This window comes from Sorex fumeus, unplaced genomic scaffold (genome assembly GCF_029834395.1).
Source record: "Sorex fumeus unplaced genomic scaffold, SorFum_2.1 ptg000003l, whole genome shotgun sequence".
NCBI classification, from domain to species: Eukaryota; Metazoa; Chordata; class Mammalia; order Eulipotyphla; family Soricidae; genus Sorex; species Sorex fumeus.
The window spans coordinates 21,981,982-22,007,147 of NW_026606060.1; the positions used below are offsets into that span (position 1 = coordinate 21,981,982).

The 25,166-nt window shown below is 37.7% G+C and overlaps 1 protein-coding gene across 1 annotated transcript in view; it reads right to left on the bottom strand.

Moving 5' to 3' along the window:
- Positions 1-18,572, bottom strand: part of CAPS2 (calcyphosine 2) — a 61,281-nt gene extending 42,709 nt beyond the window's left edge. The window contains exons 1-7 of the mRNA XM_056117769.1: positions 18,483-18,572; positions 15,591-15,640; positions 11,139-11,184; positions 9,747-9,923; positions 8,902-9,024; positions 3,864-3,931; positions 1,632-1,751 (exon numbers count right to left, since the gene is read on the bottom strand). Coding sequence (XP_055973744.1) covers positions 1,632-1,751; positions 3,864-3,931; positions 8,902-9,024; positions 9,747-9,923; positions 11,139-11,184; positions 15,591-15,640; positions 18,483-18,563 — 665 coding nt within the window. The 5' untranslated portion in view covers positions 18,564-18,572. The remainder of the gene's footprint in view (positions 1-1,631; positions 1,752-3,863; positions 3,932-8,901; positions 9,025-9,746; positions 9,924-11,138; positions 11,185-15,590; positions 15,641-18,482) is intronic.
- Positions 18,573-25,166: the final 6,594 nt, after the last annotated feature.

The following is a 25,166-nucleotide window of genomic DNA, read 5'->3' on the forward strand; positions in this document are numbered from 1 at the left end:
CTGTATTACAGATTCACTACCAGGATCTCACCATTCTACAAAGAAGTGATCATCGATGTCAAGAGAGGGGTTCGGCAGGGTGATACTATTTCACCGAAACTCTTCAGTGCCACCCTTGAGAACAGCCATGGCTCCAGAGGAAAAAGGACTTAATCCAGAGCCCGGTAACTTATGGCAGAAAAGTGAATGGACCATGTGTTAAACTACAGCGCTATGCCTCCCCAGGAGGGAAAAGGAGTTGCTCTCTTCCACCTTTCCCCCTCCCCCCCCCCGGCAGTAGGTAGCTTCTGCCTCAGAGCTTATAGGAAAGCCAGGTATGAGTCAGCGGTGACGGGGCACCTTCAGTCTCATGGGCAAGGGGGGGCCATACCGGCTCATCCTTCACACCCTACCAAGGTCACGAGTTGCCCCCCATGAGTGGCTCTCCAGCACAGCCATAATACCAGACATACGGAAACCAATCTCGTAATTATCTGGCTCTTTGCAGAAATCCAGAATCATCATATGATTCTCATAACCAGCTATAGAAAACAAAGTATTTCACAATGCCTTTTCAGCAAATCTGATTGTTGGGGGGGGGGGGAATTCTAAACAATAATGGTGCATCTTTTCTTGAAATAATGAATGTAATCAAGGTAGAGAAGAGTTAAGTGGAAATCATCTGCCTCACAGGCATTGGGAGGGGTGGGGGGGGATATTGGGATTCTTGGTGGTGAAAAATGAGTACTGGTGAAGGGAGAGATGTTTGATCATTGTATGACCAAGACTTAAACCTGAAAGCTTAGTAACTTTTCCCACAGTGATTCAATAAATAAATATAAGAAGAATAGGAAACAAAGGCTTAGAGAAAGTAAAATAGGAAAAAATGAAAATTAAATCCATAATTATTTTTAATTTAAAAAAGGCTAGGAAGATAGCTCAAATGGGTGAAATGCATGTTTTACATGTGCACAAAGGCCCAAATTTAATTTCAGACATTGAATTTTCCCTGTCCCAAGAACTGCTGGATAGAGCTTTGAGGCCACTGAGCAACTCTGGGCCCAAAGCACACTGCATTACCAAACCCGAGCCCCAGACCTGAGGGCCAGTATAGCCAGGAGTGGCTCCCAAGCACCTAAACATTGTTTGGGAGGGTTCCTGTAAAAAACTATCACAAGTTAAGTCACTGGTTAATAATTAAAGACATTTGGAAAGAACTACTCCAAGAATTGTTAGTTTTTCTGTCTGTTAAAATTGGTGGATGTATCAATTATCAGTAAGGTTAATGAACTGCATTTGAAGACCAAACCAGTCTACGTAGTTCATAAACTAGAAAGTAAAATGCATATAAAATGACTTTTCAACAATACTGATTTTAATATAACATTGAGATCTAACCACTGGAGCACACACGCATCTCCTCATATATTCTAAATTTGCAGAAGTTATTCTTAAACTACAGACAAAAAATGTGAAAGGGAGAAGAATGGAGTTACCCCAATATTTAAAGTGACAGAACTTGTGCCAAAAATAAAAACTTTCCATCTCTTTTATTTGATAAAAAGTAAAATAAGCAAAAAGTCTTTTCAGATTCAAAAATACATTCAAAAATATATTTACAACCTCAACATTTTACCAAAATATAACCTTACTTTGTTTCATGTAGTGTTCTTTTTCTAAATCGAAGAGGTGCTACCTTTGAATCTGGAAGGACACAGGTATTTTCTTGTTTCTCAGAGATTACATTTTGCTCTGGATCACTGATTACAGCCCTATATAGGAAAATACAAAATCTTACAGTTAAACATGGTGATGTACCATTCTAGCATTCATAGATTAATAAAGAGTTGGAACAGTTCACATAGACATGCAAATTTCTACTGCTGGCAGAATGAAGGTTTTATCAAATATTGGGCAAATAAATTTAATAATTGAATCATACTGGTCATAGGCTAGAGAAAGAATTCAGCACACTAGAGCACATGTTTTATACACAGGAGGCCCTGATATGATCCCCCAATGATGCATCACTGGACACTGCCAGAAACAACCACCATGCACAGAGACCGACCATGTGCTAGATACAACCCTTCAGAAGTCAATGTAGAAAATAAAATCTTCATGGGATTCCATGTATAAGGACAAGGGAGATGAACAGGAGTCCAGAGAAGAGAGGGAGGAAAATTGGCCAACGACACTGTGCTTGAAGCCAAATCCAACAAACAAATAAAATTTTTCTGAGAGCAGTGTTCAACCAAGACTGATGTTGCTGATGATCATGTAAATAAGAACTGAGAAATCTCTATTGATCTCACAACATGTCAACCACTGGTTATCTTAGGGAGAGACGTTTTGGTATTATGGTGATGATGAAAAACTAAATAGTGAGATACTGGAAGAGATATATTAAATGCATGCATATGTTAATACTCAAATATTTTATCAGAATAAATTTACTAAGAGGTTGTGTATGGCAGAGCACATAGAAATAGCTCCAAATAGGGTTGGAGAAATAAGCCAGGGGTTAAGATGCTTGCCTTGTATGCAACTGTCTCTGGCTCAACATCCCATAGGGCTAATTCCTGAGCACTGTCAGAGCAAATATAATCAAGAACATCAAGGAATTAATTGGAAAAAAAACTAACTTTTAGAATGTTATCTTTTTTATCCCACTTAACTAAAAATTACATTTTTAAAAAACATAAATTGTCTTGAAGACTTCCAAGACTATTCTGAAGTCTTCTGGAAGTCTACACTAAATGCATATTTTTGCAAACCTCAACTTAGCAGAGCAGGTATTAAAACTTAGTTTTCAAGTCTTCGAATTTTTCTATTAGATTAGTCTCAAAGTTCCCAAAGTATGCACTAAGGAGGACAATGGGGAACTCAAAGACAATGTGAGATATATTTTATTTGGTGCGAAGGGCCCTTCCAGTGATAGAGCCAACCAAGTTCAGAGGTGCAATGTAATACTGCCTACTGCCAATGCAATGCTTCTTGAGTCCTGGAATGCCAAGGACCACTAATTCCACTCTAGCAGTCCTCCAGAGCCACAAGGGTCACAACCAGTGGTGGTGGTGGTGGTGGGGAATGGGGGTTGGGGGGCTTAAGAGATATCACCAGTGATGTTCAGGGGCCAGGCAGGGGCAGGAGGTTCTAAGAATCAAGCCAGGATCCCAGATATCTCGCAAGCCCTATTTTTTTAAATTTTTTTTTATGGTGGTGGTACTGGTTTCGGTAGGGTGAACTAGTGATAGCAGTGGTGGACCCACCCTAATTTTTGAGGGAGATAGATATAGTAACAACCTTTATTGGACAGCATGAAAACTACTTCGTTGAGGGTAATTCACAGCTCCACTCAACAGAAAAGCATACCACAGTCCTTTGATGATGGAATTTCTTCAGTAATGCAAAGCTGCATTTTTTATAGTTGCTGTGATTAAAAAGAAAGTTCCATGTGAAAATTAAAGTGGGATAGGCAGTGAGGAGGGGAGCATCCTAAACGACTCTAAGGTAAGAGAGACCATAGTGTCCGACAATTGCCCACCTCCATTAGTAAAGAGCTATGATTATTTAAGAATTAGATACTTTTTTCCTTTCAATGTCACTATAGGATTTTTTCAAATAGCCATCAAGTTGTTAGTAGTAAACACTTAATTGCATTCTTAGGTAGTGAATATTTAGTAAACAGCATCATTGTCTACTTCTATCATCCCAGGAGTGTTACTAAACACTATAAATGCAGTGAACAGAAAAACCTGGGAAGCTCTGAGTGACCATGTGTTGACCAACTATGGACATGGGTGTCATTCATAGGAAAAGAAAAAGAAAAAGAAAAACAGGCTCAGTGAAAACAGGATGTTCTCTAGACCAGTTGCTCTAACCTGGATAAGAGGTCCAGCATCACTTGCTCAGCAACAGCTTGCTGCTTCTTTTCTGCAGCCACAATTTCCTGAGAAGAGAAAATTATATTTTACAAAGTCATGTTCCATAAAGAAAACACGAGAGTCTTAAAACATAAATCTCTATGATTTCTTCCTCAAGTATAAACAACTATAGTCACCATTAATGATGTCAAATTTTAATTAATCATGCTGCATTTCCTGAAAAAATGGATTTAAATTTCTATTAAAATCCTCACAAATTTCTAACTGCCTTTGCATTTTTCAGAATGAAAGAAGAAAAGATGGATGCCGCTCTCTTGGAGGGACACCCAGTGAAGTCACAGCTCTGAGTTCTCCACCCTAACGTAGTTTGGTCTAAAGAAATCACAGTAAAGGTTGGAGAGATCGTGCAGGGATTCAGGCACTAGCATTGCACAGACTCCTGTTTGATCCTTGGAATCACATATGGTTCCCTGAGAACCACCAGAAATGATCCCTGATTGCTAAGCACAGAGCAAGGAGTAGGTTCTAAGTACCACTGGGTATAACCCAATAACCACCAACCTCCCAAAAAGTTTTCACAATAGTTGAGACTGAAATTGAATTTAAACCATTAACCTGTTTATCACAAACCTGGGGGGAAAAAAACTTCCCATCATGAAAAGGATAATGAATATGATCTATTACCAAATAGTATTATCTTTCTCAATTACTGAGTTGGTCGACTGTCTTTATACTCTTCTAACACATTTTGAAGTGTTTTTAATGTGCTGTAAGGTACATTATGTTGAAATATTTATCATTTAAATGCAGTTAGATAAGAATACAACAATAACTGCTATTTATTTACAAAGGTAAATGGAAGATTACAAATTAAGAAATAAAAATTGTTCTATTGTTAGCCTCCTAATTTCTGCCACCTTAATTTTCTGTTCTCAATAATCATTGTAATAAATGACATCAAGCAAGATAATATTGATTTAAAAAGACGTTTTGTGGCTCCAGAGCAATAGTACAATAGATGAGGCACTGGTCTTGCATGTGGTCAACCCAAACTCAATCCCCACTACCACATATGTTTTCCTGAGCACTGTCAAAAGTGACCCCCAAGCACAAAGTTAGGACTAACCCCTGAAAACGTAGTCAAAACAAACAAACAAAAAGTTTTATAACCTAGGTAAGAGTGCTCTATTTGAAACAAAAATTAAGAATGAGTTAAAAAAAAGAAATCACAGAAATTAAAGTTAGAAATTCCTAAAACCCCAACAAAGATGGGTATGTTAAATAATAGTCTATAATGGAAAATTTTTCTGTTTGGTAGAAATTCAAAATGCATAGTATAGCCCTTAATAATATGTGTCTCACACATAAATATATTTTGAGGTAGAAATTTAAGATGCAAAATAGTTTATAGTCATCCAAACATACCCCACATAAAGTTCATATCATTATATGTATCTTGTGTGCCCTAAGCTTATAACATTATTTTTGTCTAGTAATTAGAAGTTAGAATTTTAGAAAGACTGTACAACTTAGAGGTAAAGTAAGAAATTATTAATACTAAGGACGATCCTGAAAATGAAGAGACTAAAACACAAACGAATAGGCAGAATATATCCACATCAGTCAGATGTAAAACCCAAAAGCAAGCAAAAGAGAAGAGATTTATAAAGTGCACATTCAGTTTGGACACTGATACAATGACCTTCTCATCAATGATAATAATATAAAACTGGTAAAAATCAATATTGCTATATTATGGACTTCTAGAAAAAGTTAGAACCATTCAGGCACACTAAATTAGTGGATGGGTAAACATAAAGCAGATTAGAAGCAAAAGACGCACTACTATCAAGGATATGGAAACTGTGATGATAGAAGTAGAGACAGACATAAAAGTAGAGACAGAAATAAAAACCTGAGGTTTGGCACTTGCCCACATTTCTACCTGAGATATGAACTCCCTTTCTTTTACCCTCTGGACTCTGTGACTCTCATCTGTCTAAGATGTGGACTTCCTTACTTCCAGGCATGTTTCCCCATTGAGAAATGATCCATACTTTGCGCTTTCCAATCTGGGAAAACCCATGTTCTCTCTTGAGTTTGTATCTCTCTTTCCCTTTCTCTATTTCCCAAATAAATATTGTCTTGTATCACAAAAGCAAACAAGTAAACAACAACAAAAAACCTAAGTTCATTGTTTCTATGTATATTTAAATACTTACAAATTAAATTAAGAATTTCCTTGTACCTTTAAAAATAAATTATCAGTATTTATTTCAGTAGATTTCATTCATTTACATAAATATTTCCTTGAAAAAAATTAATGAGGACTAGAATAATAAAGTAATATGCAGTTATGATGAATTTGAACATATTGCCATTAATAAAGTAGTTGTAAGAGAAAGAAGTCCACTAGACCACATGACTTTGGATTATACAAAGAATAATACATACTGGGTTTTAAGAATTGCTAATATTCTGTTCACAGATAATTTAGGGAATAAAGTACATGAGTCATATGGAACAGGATTTTGCCTTATATTTTGCTCAGGATTTTTTGTTTTGTTTTGTTTTGTTTTTATTTGTTTTGGGCCCACACCCAGCTGTGTTCCTGGCTTACTCCTGGCTCTGTGCTCAGCAATCACTTCTTGTGGGGGTCAGGAGATCATATGGGGTTCCAGGGATAGAACTCAGACTGGATGCATGCAAGGCAAACACCCAACCCACTTTCCTATCATTCTGGTTCCTATTTTACCTTATAAAATAGCATCTGTTTTGTTGTTTGCTTTTATTTGGGGGCCATACCTGGCAATACTCAGGGTGAACTAAGGAATCACTCCTGGTAGTGCTTAGCAGACCACATAGGTTGCCAAAGATTGAAACCGGGTCAACTCTCTGCAAGGCAACACCAGCTGTACTAGCTCTCTGTCCCTAAAGGAGTATCTTTTATGTTAAAGATAATACTGGTGAGAAAAATATCACTTGATCACTTGATATCCCGTTACTCATCGATTTGCTCAAGCGGGTGCCAGTAATGTCTCCATTCATCCCTGTTGCGTGCTAGCGTAGCCCAATGTCATCTGCTCGTTCTAGGAACATGAAGACCCTCAAACCTATCGTTCAGGGTCTTGATGAAGAAGTCTGACCATCTCTTAGGTGGGCAGCCACGCAATCTTTTGAATCCCGCGGAATCCAGTCAGTAATGGCTCTAGTCCAGCAGTCATCTCTAAATCGAATTACATGTCCAGCCCATCTGATTTTCAACGCTTTGGCAAACAAGACAGCGTTACTTATTCTTGATCGTCAACGGAGGTCAGAACTCCGAATTCTTTCTCTCATTTGAGTGAAGTGTGATACTCCAAGCATAGATCTTTCGATTCCTCTTTGAGAGACCCAAATAGCGTTCTCATCCTGTTTTTGTAGGGCCTAGGTCTCTGAAGTGTATGATAATGCAGAAAGAACAGTGGAATATAAGAGATGTGCTCGGAGCTGGAGGTTCTTCATCCTCTTAGCTATTTCTTCAACGCTCTTGAAGGCGTTCCAAGCCGCTCTCTTCCTCCTGCACAACTCAGGTGCCAGGTCATTCGTCATGCTGACTTCTCAACCTAGGTACACATAACTGTTGCATTCAGAGATGGTCATTTCGTTGAGAGTGAATGGAACGTCAGGAACAAGACTGTTTCTCATGAACATTGTCTTTGTGAGATTCAGCTGTAATCCGACCTTTCTATACTCATGGTCCAAGTCAGTCAGTATTTAAATTATATTAAAAAAATATAAATATTCAAATGTAATATAGAAAATAATGTGCATATGGTTTGGGTAAATATATATATATATATATATAATAACAGGAACCTGTAACAATAGAGCAGCTATAGTGGTTTCCTAGCACAGGGATGACCAGGGTTCGATTTCCCAGAACCTCTTTGATCCCTAAAGCTCAGTCAAGAAATATCCCTGAGCAAAGAACCAGGAGTAAGCCCAGAGCACTGCTGGGTGTGGCCCAATATGATATATGTATATATATATATATGTACACAAATATATATACGAAAACAAATTAACATCTACAGAAAACTATCCACCTGGTTTACTGATTGATTATATATTATTGTAGACTCAAAATGTAGTCTGAAGCCCCAAAAAAATATACAATGAACTTCTCATCAATGATAATAATATAAAACTGGTAAAAATCAATATTGCTATATTATTATTTTAGCTACACAAAACTGTTTTTCCAAAATTCTTATATACCACAAACTGGTATTTTATCAATCCAATATTGATATGTCTAAAATCTGACTCATTAGGGAGGCCAATGGACTCCACATTAAGCAATCTGGCCTGATTACCCTCAGACACTATAAAAATGTAATTATCTTTTGTAACCAAACTGATCTAAGTGACACTCATCAAACAAAAGACATATAATATTAACATTAAGAATCAAGAATTTTTCCTAAATAAAAAAGCTTTATTAGTAATTTTTTTCCTCACCACATAGAATTTCTTTAATTTTATTAACTTAAGACTTTAACCAGATTACTTTGGTTAGAAGGATGCTGCCCAAAAGATTCACTATTATAACCAAAAAGCCAACAAAACTGAACAGCATTAAACCAAATTTATAGCACAGCGGGTAGGGCGTTCGCCTTACAAGCGGCTAACATGGCCGACCCGAGTTCGATTCCTCCGCCCCTCTCGGAGAGCCCGGCAAGCTACCGAGAGTATTGAATATGCCAGACACAGTAACAACAAAGTCTCCAACGGAGACGTTACTGGGCCCGCTCGAGCAAATCGACGATCAACGGGAGGGCCTTTACCTTTACCTTTACCTTTACCTCAACAAATCAAGAGAATTTTTCCATATTAAATTCACCATTTGTAAAAAATCAGAATTCAGTTCATACATTAATAAATGTTTAACTTAATCCAAATTTAATTTCTGTCATTATTTCATTAAAAGATTATAAAATACCAGAGCAAATTATCTTAATGGCTTATCAAATAAACAAAAATACTGACTTACAGCATGAGATTTTCTTGTACTATGTTGCAAATTGCAAGGGTTATCTGCAAATCCCAACTGTAAGAGGACTTTCCTATCAAGACTTGTGAGGTCATCCACAAGGTCTTCTTCATACTGTGTACACTACAAAGAAAAGCAATCAGCAAACACACACACACACACACACACGCACGCACGCACATATATATAGCATATTATTATTCTGATGAAAAGTAAACTTTAGTATTTTATTATAATAATCTCCTCTTTACGGCCATAATAAACTATGTTTTAAAACTTTTCAATACTAAGAATGACTTTTCTTATATGTTTGTGAAAAGCCATTAATTCATTAAGTTCACTTTGTTCAAAATTCATGGATGTGAATTTATATCTAATTAGTATTCTATGAAAACGTAATAATTCCAGTAACTTACAGTTAAAAATTATCTCCCAGAGTGAAGTACAAGAAAGTGATCAAGTGACAACAGTCTTAGCAAAAACTAAGATCATTCTAAAGCCAAAACCAACTTTTCAACTTCAATATTTAGAATTTGAGACCAAGAGAGTTCAGGAAAGCTATATGTAAAATTCTTCTTTCTAATTCAAAGAAAAATGGAAACTACTGACAGAAGAAAAAAGATAACTATATCATCTGATTAAAATGGTCAATATTGAAAATGGGGATAATAACCCCTTTCTGTTGTGAAGAATAAGCTAGTTAATGCAAGAAAACATTTACAATAATCACTGATACAGAAGATACTATGTATGAGTAACAGCAAGACATATCAGAATTTAAAAATCTTTCCATAACATACCTACTGTTTTATTTTATAAGAATTTTATAAAGCTACATCTAGTACCTTGTCTTCTATCTTGTGTCTTAGAGACTGCTGATGTGTAATACTTGACTTTATTTTTTCTGCATTCTTCTGACTATACTGCTTAGATCCCTCTTTTATTTCACCTTCATATTGCTGATATTTTGGTTTATATTTGTCTGTTGGAGGTGGCAAATTTCCAGATATTATATCTTGCTCCTAAAAGTAAAAAATAACACAGTTTATTCACCAAAACAACCGAAGTAACTACTCAGTTTCTTTATAAAAATATACGTTACTCATTTGCCTTCTGGTTTATGCCACTGCAATTTATGTTCTAATCAAAGATAATATTTATAATTTTTTCAGTGCCAGGAATTAAACACAGGGCCTCAAACATGCAAGGACATAGGATAACATTCGTTTGTCCTTTCTGCCTTGCCACAGTGAGCATAGGTTTATTGGGCTACCCCCACCAGAGTGTTCCCATTCCTCTGTATTTACTTGTAATCTTTCTTTGTGCTCTGCTTCCCTAACCTGTCAATCACCTTTATCTCCTAATCAGACTCTGTTAATGTGTAAGTATTACTTTTTTCTTATCCTTAAATCCTTCGCATAGTTAATTCAGAGTAATGTCCTTTTTGTATGGACACAGGAAGACAGTTAATGTTATGCTTTTGTAACTTAGGAGTTACAAAATAGCAAACTTCAATCAGTAGTTTACCTTTTTTGTTTTTTTAAGGGGTAGAGCAATAGCACAGTGGGTAGGGCATTTGCCTTGCACTGGCCTACCCGGCCAGCATGAGTTTGAATTCCTCTGCCCCTCTCAGAGAGCCCAGTAAGCTATCGAGAGTATCTCGCCAACATGGCAAAGCCTGGCAAGTTACCCGTGACATATTCGATATGCCAAACACAGTAACAACAAGTCTCACAATATTACTGGGCCCACTGGAGCAAATCAATGGACAATGGGAGGACAGTGACAGTGACAGCTTTTGTAAATTCTGGATTCCTACAAAGATAAATGTGTATTTTTACCAATTTCATGAGAAAGTTTTAAAAAGCACCCCTATATAAGAATAAAATGTAAAATAAAGTAAAATGATTTTATAAGTAGTATTGTTCTGGATTGTAATACGTAAAACAAAATACAGACATAACATTTTTGAAATGAATAAAGTGCTAGAATTTACACTGTAATTGTGAAAGTTGGTAATAAATACATTCTAACCAGGTTCATTTAGATTATGTTGAGTATGTAGTATTTGACATAGTATGACACAGCCAAGAGTTAATTAATCTGGTGGGTTAAAAATCAATATTCAGTATACTAATTGGAAAATCTGAAATATCATTCTAAAGTAAAATTAAGTGTAACATTATGTATATAACACTACATTCAAATTGTTATATTAAATACCAAGTAAAAGTTACCTCATCATCAGAGTCAACAAGGCTTCTCAAATCGAGTCGTGGGACCCTGAAAGTATGCATCCCATAACATTAATAAATGAGACTTTAATATACATACACATATACATATATACATATATACATATATACATATACATATATATGGTCTGTCTTATTTATGTCATTCGTTAAATTCAGTAATTTCTGAGTTGAATGTAGATAATGCATTATTTAAAATATCTATTGAAAACAAAAAAATTCTCAAAAACATAATTTTACAAATTATTTTATTGTATTTCATTACTATCTGTGTTCTTGAGGTTATTGAAAGCTACTTTAATGATAATCATCAAATTTAATGTTGCACTGTACCATCGATTTTCTTGAGTGGGCACCAGTAAAGTCTCACAACAGATTGTGAGACTTCTTCTTACTGTTTTTGTTTTGGTTTTGATTTTTTTTATAATTTTTATTACTGAAACACCATGAGGTACAGTTGTGAACTTACAAATTTTTGTGCTTCGGTTTCAGTTATACAATGGTCAAGTACCCATCCCTCCACCAGTGCCTATTCCCCACCACCAATGATCCCAGTATCCCTCCCACCACACCATACCCCCCATCCCACCTCACCTCTGTGGCAGGGCATTCCCTTTTGTTCTCTCTCTCCTTTTGGGTGCTGTGGTTTGCAAAAGAGGCACTGAGTGGCAATCATGTTCGGTCTATAGTCTACTTTCAGCATGCATCTCTCATACTGGGAGGATCCTCCCAACACCCTTTACTTGGCGCTCCCTTCTCTATCTGAACTCCCTTTTCCCCTAGCATGTGCGGCTGGCCTCCAAGCCATGGAGTGAATTTCCTGGTACTTATCTCGGCTATTCTTGGGTATTAGACTCCTATTTTGTTACTTTATATTCCCCAGATGAATGCAGTCTTTCTGTGTCTGTCCCTACTCGGATCAGGGCTGATCATCCTCCACCCAGATACTCCATCTTCCAGTAGGCAGGGGTCACACCCACCAACTGATCCCTTGGCACCGTGTAATCCTATCTTATTATCTCATTCTTACTTTGGACAACCTGGCAGGCTACCGAATGTAACCTGCCCACATGGCAGAGTCTGGCAACTTCCCGTGGCGTACCCAATATGCCAAATACCAGTAACAATGATGGGTCTCATTCTCCTAACCCTGAAAGAGCCTTGAATATGGCTCCTTAAAATCTCAGGGCTAGGATTAAGGAGACGTTACTGGTGCCTGCTTGAGGCAATTGACGAACAACAGAATGGTCATAATCGTGATCGAATAGTACAGCAATGAACATAGAAGTGCAGATGTCATTTCGACTGTACTTTTTTGCCTCTCTGGGATGTATTCCCAGGAGTGGTATTGCTGAGTCAAATGGGAGCTCAATTTCTAATTTTTAGAGAATTGTCCATACTGTTTTCCAAAAGGGCTCAACCAGTCGGCATTTCTACCAGCAGTGAAGGAGAATTCCGTTCTCACCACATCCACGACAGCACCGGTTGCTTTTGTTCTTTTGGATGTGGGCCAGTTTCTGTGGTGTGAGATGATATCTCATTGTTGTTTTGATCTGCATCTCCCTGATGATTAGTGATGTACAGCATTTTCTCATGTGCCTTTTAGCCATTTGGATTTCTTCTTTGATGAAAACTCTCACCAAAATGGGTTTTGAAATAACTTTTCTCAAGACAGTCAAAGCCATCTACAACAAACCCTTGTTAACTGTTTTTGGCATACTGAATACATCACAGGGAGCTTGCAGACTTTGCCGTGCAGGTGAGATACTCTGGGTAGCTTGCTGGGCTCTCCTAGAGGAGCGGAGGACTCAAATCCTGGTAGGCTGGGTGCAAGGCAAACGCCTTACCTGCTGTGCTAATTTAATGTAATTATAATAAAATGTTAGGTATATTTCTACTTAAGTCTGTGCTCAGTGATGTTACTTATAGTCCAAAAATCAGCTATGATGAAATTATTTACACCAAAATTAATAAATGCTATGAATTAGGATCTGGGCCGGATCGATAGCACAGTGAGTAGGGCATTCGCCTTGCATGCAGCCAAAATGGCCGACCCGAGTTCGATTCTTCTGCCCCTCTCGGAGAGCCCGGCAAGCTACCGAGAGTATCTCACCCGCACGGCAGAGTCTGGCAAGCTACCCGTGACGTGTTCAATATGCCAAACACAGTAACAACAAGTCTCAAAATGGAGACGCTACTGGGCCCGCTGGAGCAAATTGATGAATAACGGGAGAACCGTGACCGTGACCGAATTAGGATCTGATTTACTATTTTTTTAGGAGCAATAGCACAACGGGTAGAGTGTTTGCCTTGCATGTGGCCGACCTGGGTTCGATTCCTCCGCCCCTCTCAAAGAGCCCTGCAAGCTACCGAGAGTATCCCGCGCACATGGCAAAGCCTGGCAAGCTACCCATGACATACTCAATATGCCAAACACAGTAACAAGTCTCACAATGGAGAAGTTACTGGTGCCCACTCGAACAAATTGATAAACAACAGGAGGACAGTGCTACAGTTAGCTTCTCAAACTTAAGACACTGTTAGAGAAAACATTAACAGGCCAGATTAAAGTTTAAAGTGCATCATGTCTACATCTGTTATATTGCAAGTACCAAAATCCTGAGAAACCATTGTTAAAGTACTCAAAACTAATATTTAGTTCAATAAAATAATCACTCACATTTTACTACACTAAATGAAAAAAATCGACAGTCATGTAGGAGTTACTGTGGTTCACTGATTGTTGCTTATGTGACACAAAGTTTATCTAAAACAAAAAAGCATTTCATACAAATCACTTGACTACATAAAATTTTCAAAATTTGCTGGAGCGATAGCACAGCAGGTAGGGCATTCGCCTTACAAGCGGCCAACATGGCCAACCCGAGTTCGATTCCTCCGCCCCTCTCGGAGAGCCCGGCAAGCTACCGAGAGTATTCGATATGCCAAACACAGTAACAACAAAGTCTCCAATGGAGACGTTACTGGGCCCGCTCGAGCAAATCGACGATCAACGGGAGGGCCTTTACCTTTACCTTTACCATATATCTATTATATGAGTAAAATTTGTAGTCTCACTAACATATACTTAATTTTATTTATAATTCACAAGTAAAATTTATGATTAGCTGGAGTGATAGTACAGCAGGTAGGGCATTTATTTGCCTTGCATGTGGCAGACCCAGGTTTGATTCCCAGCATCCCATATGGTCCCCCAAGCACCGCCAGGAGTAATTCCTGAGTGCAAAGACAGGAGTAACCCCTATGCATTGCCAGATGACCCCCCAAAAAGCAAAAAAATAAAAATAAAATAAAATAAAATTCATGGTTTATTTAGAACTACTTTCAGAATATCAGTTGGCAAATATTTATCAGCACACAATTGATTTTTATATACTTGATATCTTGTATCTAGCACTTGCACTAACTATTCTTTGTCTAGGTGAATATACGGGTAGACCTATAAGGTACAACTACATAAAATAACTGACATTTGCCCAGTGAATTTTATATAGACTGCTAAATTAAAAAAAACTTTTAATTATATTTTCTAAGAAACACTGTAGTCTGAAATACTTGAAAAAAAAAAAACATTACAATCTTATCCTTCCACATCTTAGAAGGCAAAAGTGTAAAGTATAAAACATAAATTGTTGTATTCTACCCCCTAAATATAACTATTTTAAGAAAACTGATAAAATGATGTTATTTCAGGGTATACTAAGACTCATATATTTACCATAAATCTGTTTTTACTATTTTAGTTAAAATGCAACATTTTACATACCTCTGTAGAAAATGCATTTAAATAAATACTACAAATAAAATAATTTTACTTTTTAATGTAAGCATCACTGTATCACTGTATCACCATCATCCTGTTGTTCATCGATTTACTTGAGTGGGCACCAGTAACATCGCCATAGTGGGCACCAGTAACATCTCCATTTGTCCCAGCCCTGAGATTTTAGCAGCCTCTCCTTACCCGTCTTAATGTAAGCATAGGAATAATATTAAAGAGAAAATAAGATCAATACTACTTTTCATCCTATCATAAGATCTACTTTCAGGGCTGCAGAAAGAGTATGGGGTTCAAGTTCTTGCCTTGCATACAGCTACAGCCAAACGTGCTTGATCCTAAGCACATCTCATGGTCCATTGAACATGTTATGAGTGATGCCTGAACACAGAGCCAGGAGTAATCCTTGAACAATACCATGTGTAGCCCAACATTCTCCCTTATCTCCCCCCAAATAAAAATTACTTTTAATTTAGCATAGAAATCTTCAGTTCTTCCACATGTATTTAAAACTTTCTTTGGTTCAATTAAAATCATAAGTATAGAGTTCTATTTTTAGAAAGTTGAAAAAGTATATAAATATTGATAATTTAATTAAACCGTAAGCACTTCAAATATAAAGAAATGTGACTTACACGGGTAAGCAAGAATTCTGGATTGCCTGTGATTTGGAAGTCCATCCCTGCTTTAAACAGAATTTAAAAATTCAGAATCAGGAAACACACATTCTTGACACTGTAAGAGTAATGAACTTATTGACTATAATTTTTCTAAGTAAAATCCATCTAAGAAATATTCCTTAAGGCCCTCTCTATTATGGGAAGACAGAAAGTGTATGACAGACAGAACAGATAATTCTTAGCATAGGAATGATCCGCTAGGAAGGACAGTCACTAATATAAGTAAAAATAAGATGAAAGCCCCCCCCCCCAACACCCCTGCCAAAAAGGGTAGCTACAGACAGCAAAAGTACCAACTCTAGAGAATTGAGGAAATTTTTCAAAAACAAAACTAGAACCTTTACATGGAGTTCTGAAGGTTGAGTAGGAGTTACCCAGATGAAAGAAGACAGAAAATTGCCTCAGCCAGGAGAACAAAGTGTGCTCCTCAGACAAGCCAGCCCACAGGCAAGAGCTGGCAGTTGGAATGCACTCAAATCCAGAGTGTGAGGAGGCAGTGGGTAGGCTCTCCTTTATCATGCAAGTTAATGAACTTGGCCCTAATCCTACAAGGTAACAGAAGGCTGATTCAGGATTTAAGCAAGGAACCTGCGTATGTTTTCAAGTGTTTAGTACCAGCTATTGCCCAAAAGTTGGGCAAAAATTACTATCCAAAAATTACAGTGATTTTAGCCACTATGGAATGAAAACTATACATGAGACTTAGAGAAAATTCAGTTAATAAAAGCAGGAAGTAATTCACCCATCCACACTTAGTTATTTCTGAAATGTTATTGAATACTGCTCATTTTTCTGACACTGATAACAAGTATAAAAATTACACTTAGTACTGAGTTTCATCAGTCAGTTGAATATAAGAGTTTAAAAAAAGATACTCTACCCTGTATAAGCTGTAAATATCTCAAAAATAAAATATAAAAATATAAACCTATAAAACTATAACTTCAATGGGAAATAAACATATATCACTCAAAATAGCAGTAGATCTTCTCACATCACACATCAAATAATTTTCTTAAATATGTGAGAAAATATAATACCGTCTAACTTTAGGAAGAAAAGATGAATATAACAGAGCTGTAATATCTGTAATAATCATTTAGATCATCATTAGATCATTACCCAGAAAGTGTTGTAATAGACCTAAGGAATAAATGTTTTAGAATGTGAGTTATTGCCCACCCACAAAAAGCAAAGCCACAGACACATTTCTTCACCTCTCCATAACTCACCATAATATAAATATATCCTAGTAGGCTCCTAACCACACAAAAACACACAAGAAACAACTCCAAACTGTAAAGTTCATAATGGTAAAGCAACACAGAAACCCAACAGGTTTAGTGAGAAGATGCTAGCTCACTTGACCCAACCAGTAATAATGAGCTGTATAACCTCTCTGATAAGGAGTTGCAAATGGAACTATTAAGGATGCATAAGGAGCTCATAGAATGTGAGTTATCATTGTTGTCTAATCCAAAAAAATTCTACTAGCCAAATCCAAATAAAAACAACTAAATTATAGCCTATAAATGCTTAAAACAGGGGCCAACAGACTATGATTCAGCTCCATTTATATAAATAAAGTTTTATTAGAATACAATCATACTCGTTTATTTGTCAAATGTCTATGTGTCTTCTCTACATAACAGCAGATCTGAATAGTTGCAAAAGAAATATCAGGGATGATATAGCCAAAGTATTTACTTCACTTTATTTCTAAAAATATATCTATATATATTCTTGCTGTCCTTCCTTCCTTCCTTCCTTCCATCCTTCCTTCCTCCCTTCCTTCCCCTTTCTCCCTCCCTCCCTCTCTCCTTTATTCTTTCCTTCTTTCTTTCTTTGGTCTCACCCAGCAATGCTCAGTACTTACTCCTAGTTTTGTGCTCAAGGATCTCTCCTGGCAGGGTTCAGGGAAGCACAAGGAGTACCTAGGATGAACCTAGTTGCAAGTCAAAGGTCTTTTGAGCTGTACTATTATACTATCTTTTCAGCCCCTTTTATTGTCTTTTTTAAATATTTTTTTTTATTTTTCAGAATATAAGAGTGAAAAGTTACAATAATTTCTCAAACAGCCAGTGATCCCATACATGCACAACCTCTCATTATAAACATCCCTCAGCTATACATTTTTCACAGTTGATGAACCTACACTGAAACAAAAACAACTAAGGAAAGAAGGGGAAGAATAAAAACAAAGAGTTACATAGATAGATAGGTAAAGAGAGAGAGAGAGAGAGAGACAGAGACAGAGACAGAGATGTTATAATGTCTATATCAAAGGTTTGTTGTAAGAATTAAAAGTTGTAAATTACTGAAACATTATCAAGGTCACTGAGAACAGCAAAAATCAAATACTTGAAATAATAAAAACAAAGAAACCTATCACTTTATGTACTTCAAAACCAATTTTTAGAATTACTCAATTTTGCACTGGATAAAGGGATAAAGTAGCTTAAAACTTGCAACCCACAAAACAATGATTATTACTGTTGAGAAGAATAAAAAGTCTAATAATAGAATCCTGTGTTCTTTTCCTACCAAGCACAAATATTTTCTCCTTCTCGCTATTATTTTTACTTTTTCACATATTCAGCAGGCAAACACAGATAATTTTGTAATAATAAGAAAACAAGGAGAGTAAGTATAATTAAAAACATAAAACTAATTCAAGCACTGACCTATTTTCAAGTTATAGTTATCTTCAGTTCTGTAGTTAAATTTTTCAAATCTAGGCATACTGACTCTAAATCATTTTAGTTAAGTCATGAAAACATTAGGAAGTGAGAAAATGAGGTAATGTATCATCCTACATACAAGAGAAAAATTACATAGCCGACATACTTGTTGTGGCTTCTTTTTTCCAGGAAATGGAAGGGCTTGACTCACAAGAGAAGCAGCAACTCCTTTAATTTCTGAATCCATCTAAGTTCCTGTATTTTCATAAAAAATATTCACTGAAAAAGGTAAAACATATATAAAATGACAAATTTAATGCTAATTTTAAGTAAGTCATATACACTGTATAATAATAACAGGGTAAAAATCAAGTCATTAATCACTTTATCTTCATTTAACAAAATCAATTATTTGTCAATTACTTTTTATGGGAGCAACATTTACAAAACAAATACTAGTGTGAAGGGTGCAACCTCATCATCAATGAATGTTAACTCTAGACTCAGAAATGTTACCTAACATGACAAGGACTGCAATTAAGGTTTTTGAGATTCAAAAATTATCCTGAACCCAATGTAATCACTGGGACCCTCCCATAAAGGGAGGAAGATCATTAGAATAAAAAAAAAGAGAAGACACAAGAATATAAAGTCTGTCTCTGTCTCGGGAACAAAGATGCTGTGGAGTTGACTGAAGCTAAAGGAAGATGTCAGGAACAGTTGAGCCGGAAGTCAGAAGCCAGAAGAATGGAGATCCCAGATGAAATAAGACTTGAGAACATCTTGCTTTAACACTGTAGAACTCATTCTGTGTTCTGAACTCCAGAATTACAAACTAATGAATTTATGTTTGTATATACTGATGTAGGCAGGATAGGGAAGGCCCCTTCCCAAGACAAAGGCAAAGATTTCCTGGGAAGAAACAGCCCCAAAGTTACTGCAAGAACCTGATAAGACCCTCAGAAGAAAACAGGAAAAAAAAAACAGGAACTAAAACCCCATAAAACCCTTACTCATCTACAGCAACCCAAAGAAGCTCCTGCAGAAACAAAAGGCCATGAAAGGAATTTCAAAGAAGGCCATCACTACTCCCAATACCCCTGGTAACTGCCTTAGCAACACTTTGACTTAGGTAGAAGCCCCACATGGGGGACAGGTTGGGAAACCCTATAAAAGTCACCTTGAACAAAGGAAGGGCGTACATATGTGGCCTGAGCCCATGTGCTGTTTGCGTCCATATGGCTGAGCACATGCTGTGCCTGAGCACATGTGTCGCCTGCATCTCCCCTCTTGAGATGTGGGAGATCTCCCCTCTTTCATGCTTTCCTGTCTAAAGCTGGGATGTGGGTAGGGGCTCTCTCCGCCCTTGGAGAAGCCCGGGTTCTCTCTTGAGCATGTTACTCTCTCTCTCTCTCACTTTTTCTCCCTCCTTCCCTTCAAAACGTCCAAATAAAAACTGTGTAATTTCACTGCTTGTCTACTCCTGAGATTACTTTCTGCAAGGCGAGATAAGAACCCAGTAACCCGGGGTTCCAGGAGGCAGAGGTGGATCGTGAGAAAATGACCGTCTCTCTCCGCCCCACTTCACATGAGCCACCCATGGGGCCCACCAACGTCAATACCACTATGATTTTGGTAATATAATACAGCAATAAGAAAGTGATGCTCTTGTCTACCTCAAAGTGCTGTAAATTTCTTCTGCTTTTTTTTCCTCCCTTCCTTTTCCTTTCTTCATTCCTTCCTTTGTTTCCTCCTTCTTTTCTTTCTTCCTTTATTTCTTCCTACCCTCCTTTGTTTCTTTCTCTCTTTTTTTCTTTTCTTCTTTCAAGAATTGAACCCAGTGCCTCACACTTGCAAGTCAAGGGCTTTACCACTAAGCAGTCTTTCTGACTCTGAATTTGTTTTATTTACTCTTTTTCCTTGCACGCAGCCAGCCCAGCCAAGCCAGGTTCGATTCCTCCGCCCCTCTCAGAAAGCCTGGCAAGCTACTGAGAGTATTCAATATGCCAAACACAGAAACAAGAAGTCTCACAATGGAGACGTTTCTGGGCCCGCTCAAGCAAATTGATGAACAACGAGAGGACAGACAGGACAGAACTCTTTTCCTAAACCTTTAGGAGTTCTGATGTTGCCAGAGTATAGTGATACAAGTGTTTTGGCAATCAGTAGTATTTATCTAAACAAGGAATAAAATGAAGTGAATGATTCAATTAGTAATTATAAACTAACAAATAAAATGCTTACACAAAATTATTGACAATAATCCATTTGCAAATGTTAAAAAAATCAGATCACTTAACATTTTTACCAAGTTTTTGCAATTTATTTTATGCTTTTACATTATATTACCAAGTACATATTTTGTTTAATGTTCCATTCTTACTTTCATTTTCTATTATTAGACCTGGACTTACTTTAATAGTAAAATACCTTTCATCTTTAAAGAATGTACAGTAAGCCATTAAACCAGCTTGGAATTAGAGAGACTGACATTAAAAATTCTCTTTGGAATACTTTTTCATAATGTAAGTTTGGGCTGGAACTTAATCTTTCTGAGTCAATATTTCTAACACCATCAAATTATTTTAAAGCCACTTTCTTTCTCATATCTTGTATTATGTGGAATATGGTTAACATTTGATTCATTAAGTCTATCATCATTATTATTAAAATTGTGGCTATAGTTTACTTTATGTCCAATAAAATTATCTTACCTGATTGCACTCTCTTACTAACTTACTGGGCTGGAGCGATAGCACAGCGGGTAGGGTATTTGCCTTGCACGCAGCCAACATGGCCTATGCGAGTTTGATTCCTCCGCCCCTCTCGGAGACCCTGGCAAACTACTGAGAGTATCTCGCTGGCAAAGCAAGCTACCTGTGACGTATTCGATATGCCAAACACAGTAACAACAAAGTCTCACAATGGAGACATTACTGGGTCCACTCGAGAAAATCGATGAACCGAGAAAATCAGAGGACAGTGACAGTGACTAACTTACTATTGCCATTTCCATTACCCTATCCCCTAAACATTCCATGCCCTAAGTCTGGAATTCTACTATGAATGTAAAGTCAAAAAGATATCAACCAACAATGAAAAGACATCAAACAACAATAAGCCTATTCCAAATACAAATAAAATAATAAATTTGAAAGTAGTCCTATTGTGCTATTGTGCTATAGATTTTTTTCTTTCAGAAAAATTTGTAACCAAAAAAAAAAAAACCAGCTTTATTAGGATAAGATAACAATTTGCATAATGGAACTTGAATTTTGTGTGACCTGCTCTATCACCAGCACCACTTATGGGCCCCTAAGCACCCCACGAGAGGTCTCTAAGCATGAACAAGTACTAAGACCAGGGGCTGGAGCAATAGCACAGTGGGTAGAGTGTTTGCCTTGCACGATGGATTCCTAGCATCCCATATGGTCCCCTGAGCACTGCCAGGGATAATACCTGAGTGCAGAGCCAGGAGTAACCTCTGGGCATCGCCGGATGTAATCCAAAAAGCAAAAAAAAAAGGGGATTAAAAACAGAGCATTGCCAAGTGCAGCTTCACACACCTAAAGAGAAAAATTCCCCCAAGGGCCTGGGTCCCTCTCTGGGCACGCGCAGCTAGAAACAGCCCCTAGACAGCCTGTTTTCAACCCCTGATCTGCGTGGGATGGGCACAGAGGCCCAGCTCTGGGCAACAAAGCTGAACGGCTCCAATTCCAACAGGTACAGCCCACCCCCAAGGGCCTGGGTCCCTCTCTGGGCACGCGCAGCTAGAAACAGCCCCTAGACAGCCGGTTTTCAACCCCTGATCTGCGTGGGACGGGCACAGAGGCCCAGCTCTGGGCAACAAAGCTGAACGGCTCCAATTCCAAACAGGAGACCTTCCCAACTCCTCGCCCAGTGCCAGGGACTCTTTCCGGAGCCGCGGCCGCTAATGCGGCCGTGAAATATTTTCCCACTACATATGCCATAGGAACCATAAGCTAACTTCTTAGATGGAAACTTCTCTATTTTAGCTCAGCCACTAGAAACACAGTAGCCAATAACTCATAAGCCTATCTTAACTCACACTGCATATCAAGCAGAATAGTAACAGTGAACGTGAAGGACTAAACCACACCTCTCACAATGGTAAAGCAACGCAAAAGCCCACCAAACTTTCATATTGAAGAGTCTAGCCCAGATGACACCAACAGTACTGTAGTGTTAGACAACCTCTCTGACAAGGAATTCAGAAGGGAGCTACTTAGGATGCTTAGGGAATTAAAAGAAACAATGGAAACCAATGCCAATAGAAGACAAGAGGATCTGAAGGCAGAAATGAGGAAAATGCAATCAGAAATGTCAGACCTGAAAAATCTCGAAGGCGAATTGAAAAGCTCAGTGGAAGGCCTCAGCAGCAGAGTAAGAGCGGCTGAGAACAGAATCAGTGAGCTCGAAGATGAAGTTCAGAGACTCTCCAGAAAAGAGCAGAAAATGGAAAAGAGACTCACAATTCGGGAACAGATGGCAAGAGAAGATCATGATGAAGCCAAGAGGGGTAACATAAGAATTATTGGAGTCCCAGAGGGACAGGAAGAAAATCTCGATGAAGAAGAAACTGTCAAAGAAATCATTGCTACAACATTTCCAGAGCTGAAGAAAACTTGTGACCACATTCAGGAGGCCCGAAGGGTACCAGCTAGAAGAAATCCGAATAAAAATACCCCAAGACACATTCTGATCAAAATGACCAAAACCTTAGACAGAGACAAAATTCTGAAAGCAGCAAGATCGAAGAAAGAAATCTCTTACAAAGGAGCATCCTTAAAATTCACAGCTGATTTTTCTGATGAAACCCTCATGGCCCGAAAACAGTGGTGGGACATAGTAAAAAAACTCAATGAAATAAATGCCTCCCCAAAAATACTTTTCCCAGCAAGACTCTCATTCATAATAGAAGGAACAACACACAGTTTCACAGACAAACAACAGCTCAGGAACTTCATAGACTCAAAACCATGGTTACAAGAACAACTAAATGGGCTACTTTAAGGCAAGAAAGGCCCCTCAAATATACCAAATTTTAACAGAACAATGGGACAAAATCCCATAACAATAATCTCTCTCAATGTCAATGGGCTAAACGCACCAATTAAAAGACATAGAGTGGGAGGATGGATTAGAAAATTGAACCCAACATTTTGCTGCCTGCAAGAAACGCATCTCAATAGTCAAAGCAAACACAGACTCAGAGTCAAAGGCTGGAAAACAATCCTACAGGCAAACAGCTCCCATAAAAAAGCTGGGGTAGCCATCCTTATATCAGACCACGTCGATTTCAGAGTGAGGAAGGTCATAAGAGACAGTGAAGGCCATTTCTTATTGATCAGAGGATCTGTACAACAGGAAGAACTTACAATAATAAATGTATATGCACCTAATGAGAGACCAGCAAAGTACTTAAAACAACTACTCATAGATTTGGAAAAAGACATCAATAGCAACACAATACTAGTGGGAGACTTCAACACTGCTTTGTCACCTCTTGATAGATCAACCAGACTCAAGCTTAGCAAGGACATACTTCATTTGAGGGAAACAATGGAAGAAAGGGACTTAGTAGATATATACAGGACACTTCATCCACAAAAAGCTGAATACACATTCTTCTCAAGCGTACATGGAACATTCTCCAAGATAGACCACATGCTGAGCCACAAAACATGCCTCCATAAAATTAAGAAGGTAGAGATTGTATCAACAATCTTCTCAGACCATAATGCGCTGAAATTAGAAGTAAATCACACACAAAAACAGAAAACTAAATCAAACACCTGGAAATTAAACAGTGCACTATTGAACAACGAGTGGATTAGACAGGAAATCAAAGAGTAAATCAAAAGATTCCTAGAAACGAATGAAAATGAGAACACGAGTTACCAAAACTTATGGGACACAGCAAAGGCTGTGTTAAGAGGAAAGTTTATAGCTCTACAAGCATTCCTCAGGAAGGAGGAGCGAGCACACATAAGTAACCTAACCTCACAGCTTAAGAGCTTGGAGAAGGACCAAAAAAAGGAGCACAACCCGAACAGGAGAAAGGAAATAATAAAACTCAGAGCAGAGATTAACGAGATGGAAACCCAAAAAACAATCCGAAAGATCAATGAAACCAAAAGCTGGTTCTTCGAGAAAATTAACAAGATTGATAAGCCTCTAGCAAAACTCACAAAGAAAGGGAGAGAGAAAACCCTAATAAACCGAATCAGAAATGAAAAGGGGGTCATTACAACAGAAACCACAGAAATTCAGAGGATCCTCAGGGAGTACTTTGAGAAGCTTTATGCCACGGAACATCAAAACCTCGAGGAAATGGATAAATTCCTAGATTCCTACAGACTCCCAAGGCTGAACCAAGAAGACCTGGAATACCTGAACAGACCTATCACCATCAAGGAAATTGAAATGGTAATAAAAAGTCTCCCCAAGCACAAAAGTCCTGGCCCGGATGGATTCACTAGTGAATTCTTCCAAATCTTTAAAGAGGACTTACTACCGATGCTCTTTAAGCTTTTCCACGAAACTGAAATATCAAAAACACTTCCGAACAGTTTCTACGAAGCAAATATCACACTGATACCAAAAGCAGACAGAGATACCACAAAGAAAGAGAATTACAGGCCGATATCCCTGATGAACACAGATGCAAAGATCCTCAACAAACTACTAGCAAATAGAATCCAACTACTCATCAAAAAGATCATACACCATGACCAAGTAGGATTCATCCCAGGGATGCAAGGATGGTTTAACATTCGGAAATCAATCAACATAATCCACCATATCAACAAAAGAAAAGATAAAAAGC